The 8,441-nt window shown below is 41.7% G+C and overlaps 1 protein-coding gene across 1 annotated transcript; it reads right to left on the bottom strand.

Annotated features, from left to right (window-relative positions):
• Positions 1 to 689: 689 nt before the first annotated feature.
• zic5 (zic family member 5 (odd-paired homolog, Drosophila)) lies at positions 690 to 4,350 on the bottom strand. The gene is made up of 2 exons (XM_055031795.1): positions 3,048 to 4,350; positions 690 to 1,289 (listed from the first exon to the last, which is right to left on the bottom strand). The coding sequence occupies exons 1-2, from the start codon at positions 4,099 to 4,101 to the stop codon at positions 838 to 840; spliced, it is 1,506 nt and encodes a 501-aa protein (XP_054887770.1). The 5' UTR covers positions 4,102 to 4,350; the 3' UTR covers positions 690 to 837.
• Between the last annotated feature and the right edge of the window lie 4,091 nt (positions 4,351 to 8,441).

The raw sequence follows: 8,441 nt of genomic DNA, 5'->3' as shown, positions 1-8,441 counted from the left end.
CGACTTTTTTTTTTAAACTGGACTCTATATAAACGAGTGTTACGCCTGCATGTATGTGTGTGAGTGTGTGTGCTTTTTTTTTCCTTTTGTTTTGCTTTTTTGCATAAAATACAGTCTTAAATAGTTCTTAAATATTACAAAAAAAATTCCATCTATAGCGCATTTAAAAAAAAACAATAATCTGAAAAACGAGACACTGCTCAGACACTCGGTTGATCGCTTTTTGCCAAAACCAAGCTGTTGTTGTTTTTTTCTCTTTTTTTTTATTGGTTTATTTTCTGTGTATTGTCATCAATATCTGTTTGTTGTCACTCATGAGGCAGCAGACAGTGCACCCCCCTCCCCCTCAACCCCTGGTGTGACATGATGTGACATATTTCCAATTGGAAAATTAAATTTCAAGTCCAAAATACAAAACTTTATAAAAACCTGTGTGTAAATTATTTAATATAAAGTCAAATCAGTCAAATTGAGATTCACTGTCAATATTTTACTTTTTTTAAATAAATATAAAAGTCTGATTAAGGGTCGAAATTGCTGGCTTTATGTGTGTATATATATATATATATATATATATATATATATATATATCTATATATATATATATATATATATATATAATATATATAATATATATATATATATATATATATATATATATATATATTATATATAAAAGGTCAGGGGTCATCCTCTCTCTTTTCTGGCGAACCTGCATTGCATCCACAGTCCAGACGTTGAGCTGCATGTTGGCGGTTCTGGTGGCCAGTACTTATAAAAGGGGTCAACTCAACGTGCCGAGTTGATTATAGTCTGGTCCGGCTTGTAAACAGGCGATCAGAGCATCGTCCTTGGGTCTGAGCCTCTGAAAGTGTCCTCGTCCTCCGAGTCCGACGTCGGCACGTCGCTGGACGGCGTGTGCAGGTGGTTGGGGCCCCCGCTCCCCTGGCACACGTACCACTCGTTCAGGTTGGTGACCTGCGGGGAGAGGTTCGCCGAGCGGCTCCGGTGCGCCTCGGAGCCCGGCGAGAGATTGTGCTCGGCCACCAGCGTGTTCGTGGAGGAGATGTAGGCGACGTTGGCGGAGGAGGGGGGCGGCGGCGGGGACTTGCAGTGCACCTTCATGTGCTTCCGCAGGGAGCTCGGGTGCGTGTAGGACTTGTCGCAGCCCCGCACCTTGCAGTAGTAGGGCTTGTCGCTCGTGTGGACGTGAGAGTGCTTCTTGCGGTCGCTGCTGTTGGCGAACTTTCTATCGCAGCCGTCAAACTCGCACTTGAAGGGTTTTTCTCCTTTGGACACAAACGAGAAACGCATAACAGTCATCATGTGGGTTTGAAAGCTGCCAAGAACAAAAACCCACAACACGAACGCCGGAGCTGCAGCAGCGCAACTTGCCGGCGTTAAATCTGAAAGACAAACTGCTCTTTCCGCCACTGAATACCCATCCGCTGCTTCACACCCACTTATCCCAACATATAAGCTTCATTCCTCTGCTGAACACGTGTAACATTGCCTCCAGGCCTTCTGGTTTTCCATGTTTGCATGTGGCTGGAAGAAGGGTGGCTGGGTGGGGGGGAGGCACTCTGGAGACCACCAGGAGACGCTTGTGTAATGTCGCACAGCATTTTCTTCCCCACTCCACTCCCCACCCCCTTCCAGAGGCACGAGTTCTTATGTGTGCAATTTAAAACTATTGAAAGCTGAACTTTTATTTTCTACTTTTTTGATAAGCATCAAGTTTCACCTGATTATGTCCAGAGAGCGTTGGCTCGTGTCAATAAAAGATATTTAAAATTATAACACTGTTGACATGGTGAAACAGTAACATCATCTTCCGCAAAAGTTTAAAAAAAAGATAATGACAGAAAATGCTCCTCAGGGAGGGTATTTTAATCTCTTCTAAATTCATATATAAACATCACTAGTTGAAAGTTAATGTAAAAAAAATAATTCTAAAAAGTTAACTCGAGGAAAAGAAAAAAAGAAAAATCCATCTGAAAGAAAAATAAAATTAAAACAAATTGGCACAAAGAAGTTATTTAGTAAAAATAGAAGAAAGAGAGAGAGAAAAAACAGAAATTATATTAAACTACCATTAAAGCAATTGGGAGTCACTTAGTGGAAAGTTAATCTGAAAAAAACAAATACTGTAAGTAAAAAGAAAAAAGATCAAAAATATAATTTCGTCCAGGCATTCCTGTACTTGGACAGTACAGATAATGGACAATTATCTCACAACACAAACAACAGCAGCAGGAAATAACAACAACAAAACCTCCGAGGATCAGCAAAGAAATGGCACTTAAAAAAGGAATCTTAAAAATGTATAGACAACGATAAACAGCTTTTGCAGAGTCCTTGTCGTTAGGCAGCGTTTTATTTATCTGACTGCAGATCCAAACACATATTGTTCACACAATTCTCGCGATGTTTACCATAATAATATCTACCCTGCTATCTTTAAGATGGGTATCACATCCTGATATGACACCCATCTTGCATATATATATATATATATATATCTATATATATATATATATATATATATATATATATATATATATATATATATATATATATATATATATATATATATAAAGAGAAACAGTTCAATTCTCATCCAAAATTTACTTATCAGGTCAACTCAGTCATATGAACTGCTTTGCATCCAGTTGCATGCACTCTATTGGGATCCTCGTCTATCTGAACTGCTATGGCGTAAAGCGTCCTACGCCCGAGGACAATTACATTTACGCGTGCAGTAGTATGTACGTAAGCACGTTTTACAAATCATATGCGCTAATCCTTTCACGCCTCCTCCGGGCGCCTGGACCAGTGAGCCGGGGGGGGAGGAAAAAGCTAATATTAAAGAAGAGGCGTAATTAATGTTTACTTCTCAATTACTTTTCTTTTTTTCTTGCGTTAAATGTTTTACTTCCATCTGTGCGCAATTACGCACGAGGCGAACAAACACTGCAAACGTTCAGCGATAATATATATTTTTCTCTCTCAAAGTTTTGGACGCAGAAAAAGCATGCTTTACAGACCTGTGTGCGTTCTCTTGTGGATCTTGAGGTTTTCCGATCTGGCGAACACTTTCCCGCATCCCGGGAAAGGACAAGGGAAAGGCTTCTCCCCGGTGTGAACTCGGATGTGGTTGATCAGTTTGTACTTCGCCTTGAAAGCCTTCCCCTCCCGCGGACATTCCTCCCAGAAGCAGACGTGCGTGCTCTGCTCGGGTCCGCCGACGTGCTCCACCGTGACGTGGTTGACCAGCTCGTGCATGGTGCTGTAGGTCTTCGAGCAGGGCTTCTTCTGGCTCTGCTCCTGGTCGATCCACTTGCAGATGAGCTCCTGCTTGATGGGCTGCCGCATGTATCTCAGAAACGCCCCCGCGGCTCCGTGAGGAGCGGCTGCGGCGGCGGCGATGTTGACGTTGAGGTTCATGGAGTTGTAGCTGTGGAGGGAGGACGCGCCATAGTGCTCCGGCCTGTGCCCGAAGTGCTCCGGCCTGCCGTAGATGTCCCCCGGTAGACCCAGGCGCATCTGCCCGTTGAGGGCATGGTGGTGGTGGGCGCCCGGGGACGCCTGCTCGTGGAGTCCAGTGAAAAGTGAATGGGCCCCACTTTCCGCGTGCCCGTAAGCACCTGTTGGCGAGATGAACATGCCATGGTGATGAGGGGAGGAGGCGGAACTATGCTGGTCGCCAAGTGCATGCATAGCAGAGGCTGAGAGTTCTCTCCTGAGGATGAAGTCCCTGCTGCTTGAGTAGCCTGAGTGGGGGTGAGCCACGGGGAAACCCACTGTGGTCTGAGCAGGAGTGAAAGATGCCGCGGTCTGGGCTTCAGGATGGCTCTGAATGTGCTGAGACGGGCTAAGTTTGAGAGCATTTGTCTGTGCCATGTGCTCGGGTCCAAATGGAGTGAGTGCCACTCCGGGGTCGTTGCCCAGCTCCCCAGGGTGGAGGTGGGCATGGTGGGAGAGAGGGTGATGCCCCCCTAGCCCCGGGAAGCCTGTCATATTCTGATGAGGAAGGGGCTGAGTTGCTGCCAAATCCGCTAATCTTATCGCCGGGTTCCTCTTGCTTAAAGGGGGTTCCATAACTTACACACACAAGTCCATCCGCGCTCACCGCAGCTGCTTTTGCGCTCTAAAACATGAGGAAAATATGTACATAAGGGTTCTATAAGTTCTTTTGTCCGGCTTCTAACTCTGCTTGCTCCTTTCCCCACTCTGTCCTCAAGCGATTGGCAGAACATACAACAGTTGGAGGACACAGTGGGGAATACAGTTTAGAAATGGCACTGCGGGTATTGGACGGATTTCGGTGACTGGCAGTTAGGAGAACGAAGCGATTGGCTGTCGTTCAGCGCAGGGGCTCAGCAGGGTTCCGCCCCCTCACTCTCTTTATCGCTGTTGACTCCAAAAAGTTGTACTCACAAAGTTACCGAGCGGATCTGGTTTGTGCGTCTCTCTCTCTCTCTCTCTCTCTCTCTCTCTCTCTCTCTCTCTCTCTCTCTCTCCCTTCCTCTATGTGTGTGCGCGTGCGCGCGTGCCTGTGCGTGTGTGTGTGTTTACTGATGCCGGTGCGTGTGTGGATGACCGAATTATCAGTTTACGCGACAAGTGCATTCCAGTTCACCCCGAGAGCTGGTGTTTCCAAATGCCTCACTATTATTCTGCCAAATAAATAAATAAATAAACCAGATGCATGTTTTTTTTTTAATAAGATGATAAGATGACAACTTGACTGAAGAGGAAAATACGCACACACCCAGAGGGTGTTTTTTTATTCTTTCTTTTTTTTTTTTTTTTTTTTTTTTAAAGAAGAAAATCTATTTAATATTTAGAAATTTCTGTTAGCAAGATATGCAGAAAAACAACAAAAAAAAAACAAAACAAAAAAAAAAAAACAACCATAGAACATGACCAATAGCGCACGAGTGGGAAAATACAACAACAAAAAGATTCAAACATTACAAACTAAAGTATAAAATGACACTGGTAAGTAAATAAATGAGTAAATAAATAAGTAAGTGCACAGGGACAAAAAAAGAAGACAAAGTTACATATAATTCAGTAGAAAATAAAATTGCAATCATTTTTAAAAGAAGAAACAAAATTCACACTGGAGGTTTTGTTGTTCTTAACCGGATGTTATTCAAATCCTCAATATCCCAGTTTCTGCTCTTCAAATGTAATCAAGTGTGAATCTGGGGTTACTCGATCAGCCTTTAACCACGCGGAAGTAAGCAAGACCACAGCTACGCTACTATGAAATTGTATATACATGTCAATTTCCATTTCCTCTGGTAAAAAGGAAAAAAAAAAAAAAAATCGTTACATTTAACCCTGTGCACATTTTGTAAAAAGTTTTTTTATGAAATGCTATTTACTTCTTCAAGTCCAACTCGTACTTTGACGCTAAACGTCCCTGATAATAATAATAATAATAATAATAATAATAATAATAATAATAATAATAATAATAATAATAATAATAATAATAATAATTACCTATCATAACTACAGTAACATACCTAAAAACTGTTGACTCCTGTGTCGCAACTGACAGTCTACAAAATGTCCCAAAAGTCTGTTTTTGTTGTTTTTGTTTTTTGTTTTTTTCCCAATCAGTCAGTAGATGACGTCAAATTCATCATTTTCTATAAAAAAATAAAAAAAATGTTTGACTCAATGGAAACTTACTGAAAGGGCACCACAGGCTGAAAATGATTGATGAATTTTGTAATTAGTATTAGTATATATAAATATATATTTATGTGTATATTTATAAGTAAATAAATAAAGTGTTATAACGGTCATTTAACGTCATTTCAATTCAAGAGTGACTGTGTTTTAATTTGGTATTTAATCCTAGAATTTTATAGTTAAAAAAACAAACAAACAAAAAAATTATTATACCTCTTTTTTTGCCAGCTGTTATGTAGTAAAAATAAATAAATAAATTCTATCAGCTCCAAAAGAGCGCTTTACTTCATGGGAGCCCATAAAACACACAGGAGCAGCTGGAGCATTGTTTATGAAGCTTTGCTTCCCAAGCCCTAATAAATGTAGACGTGATCCATAAACACACTTAAAAAAAATAAAATAGAAAAATAAAACAAAATCTGATTTTGGTAATAAAAATTTTTCACTGGACTTTCCGGGTGATTTACACACACAAGTTTAGGTTTAGGCATGACTGGCCGCTGGGGTGAAATTTATTTTTTATTGTTTTTTTTGTTTTTTTCAAGCAGAAATGAATGCACAAATGTTTGCTTTTTGCGGTAACAACTGTTGACTTATAGTTCCTTTATCACCTAAAAGCTGACTATGTCTCAGACAAGAGTGTGGGGGCATCAGAGACCCTCTCTTTCCCTCTGAAACAAAGACGCTTTGTCATAAACTGGGTTATTTTACCAAAAGGAGTCAAGGGGGCGGCATATGTGGTCTTAACGGGTCAGAGGTCAAACATCCATGAAACGCAAGGTCGCCGAAGCCACACAAGTAACCTTCCAACATGTCAACATATTGACGCTGTCGGGCCAACAGAGAGGAGGAACGTTCCTTATAATAACGCAGCCGGAGCACCCCTTATGTGATCAAGATTGCAGGTTTTATTGATGGCGTTTCCCCGCACGCAGTGCTGAGGCTGTCAGTGCGTTCCGTGAGCTCTCACTTCCCATTTTGACTCACATTTCCAGTGATTTATGGCACTACATCTGCAGAACGGCTCTCAATGTGTAATATAGTGCCTCTAATAACCTGTTGAAATACTGCTCTTTGGGGGGATTTTGAAATGGGCCAGACCCTCTTTTTTTTCTGCTTCTTTCTTTTCCTTCAGCTAGAAGAGAGCTGCAGCCTTCCCTATTGATTTTTGTTTTCCTTTTTCTTCTTCTTCTTTTTTTTTACATTTTCTTTATGCCTTTCTCTCTATCTGGGGAATGCTCCCTGGTTTTCCCACAAAAATAAAGAACTTCTTATAGGGGTCGGCAAACGTGACTTTGAACTTGGATCAGCTCCTGCGTTTCCTGTGGTGCGGGTTGAAATAGACTTAGGAGAATGGCGCACACACAGCGGCCCTGCCTTCCCCCGTTAACTTCGAGCCAGGAGACACACAATTTTAAAGAAGGAAAAAAAAAAGTTAAAAAAAAAAAAACTCTCCCTAGGCTTTCACCGTTATTTGTCGCCCAGAGTCCATAGAGTGGAGACTGACAGAGAGGGCTCCTCTGTGGTGAACGGGACAAGGGAGCCTGCGTGGATTTTTATGTGGTGAAAATGTAAGTAAACTTCCTTTTTGGCTTTGGGGAGCGAATGAGCAGCTGTGATGTATGGCGTGTGTGTTAACCGTTTCGGCTCAGACTGAGTGGAAAGTTGCCAGGACAATGCGGGCTTAAGGAGGAGAAGAAGAAAACAATTGCCTGAACGTATTTTTCAGCCAGGTTCTCGGATGAAACCAAAACAACACACATGCGACACGTTTCATCCAGAAACAGCCTCAGATTTACAGACCGTCGAGTACTCGCTTTGATCCGTTTGCTGTTCACCACTGTGAACATGCAACTTCATTTGGTGTGGTGGCTGCCGGGAACCGCAGAGGGAGCATGCAGAAGCAGCCCTGTGCACAACCATTAACGTTAAAGCTGCCAGCAACAGGCGCTGGTGGTTTGTTGGGTGAAAACTGGAGGACCACAACATATCCAGTTGTGGTCGTTTGGCAAGCCACCGAAATCCACATGGAGCCACGCATTCAGACACTCAACTGAGTCTGTCTGCAGCGGCATCCCCTCAGCATTATGATGCCGCCACCATCATGTTTCCCCATGAGGGTGACGGCTGTGCATTAAGGGTCAAAGTTCAAATTTGGTGTCATCTAAATATAGACGCATGTAGGTCCTTTGAGTGGGGCTGGAGGGGTTGTGAATACGTCTGCAAACGTTTATGTGACTATATGCTGCTATGGAGATTTGTGTTGAAAAGTTCCTTTTTGGCTTTGGGGAGCGAATGAGCAGCTGTGACCACTAAGTTCTCGCCTTTAGACCACTAAGTTCAACTTTGGTCTCATCAGATAGCTGATGCTTTTAAGATTTAAAGGAGTATTACCTCTAACTTTACTATGGACTGGTCTGTGTTGGATTGAAATTCCAATAAAATTAAAATCTATCTATCTATCTATCTATCTATCTATCTATCTATCTATCTATCTATCTATCTATCTATCTATCTATCTATCTATCTATCTATCTATCTATCTATCTATCTATCTATCTATCTATCTATCTATCTATCTATCTATCTATCTATCTATCTATCTATCTATCTATCTATGTTGTATGTCATGTGCCTTGCAAAACTTTGAATACATTTAGAAATAGGCAGAGCTGCTGCGTCATATTTTGTCAGGATTAAACAAGAAAATCACTATTTTCCTATCTAAC

This window comes from Poeciliopsis prolifica, unplaced genomic scaffold, assembly GCF_027474105.1.
Source record: "Poeciliopsis prolifica strain line A6 unplaced genomic scaffold, Auburn_PproV2 SCAFFOLD007, whole genome shotgun sequence".
Lineage (NCBI taxonomy): Eukaryota > Metazoa > Chordata > Actinopteri > Cyprinodontiformes > Poeciliidae > Poeciliopsis > Poeciliopsis prolifica.
The sequence above is the reverse complement of the archived record's forward strand: the minus strand, read 5'-3'. Positions and strand labels throughout refer to the sequence as shown.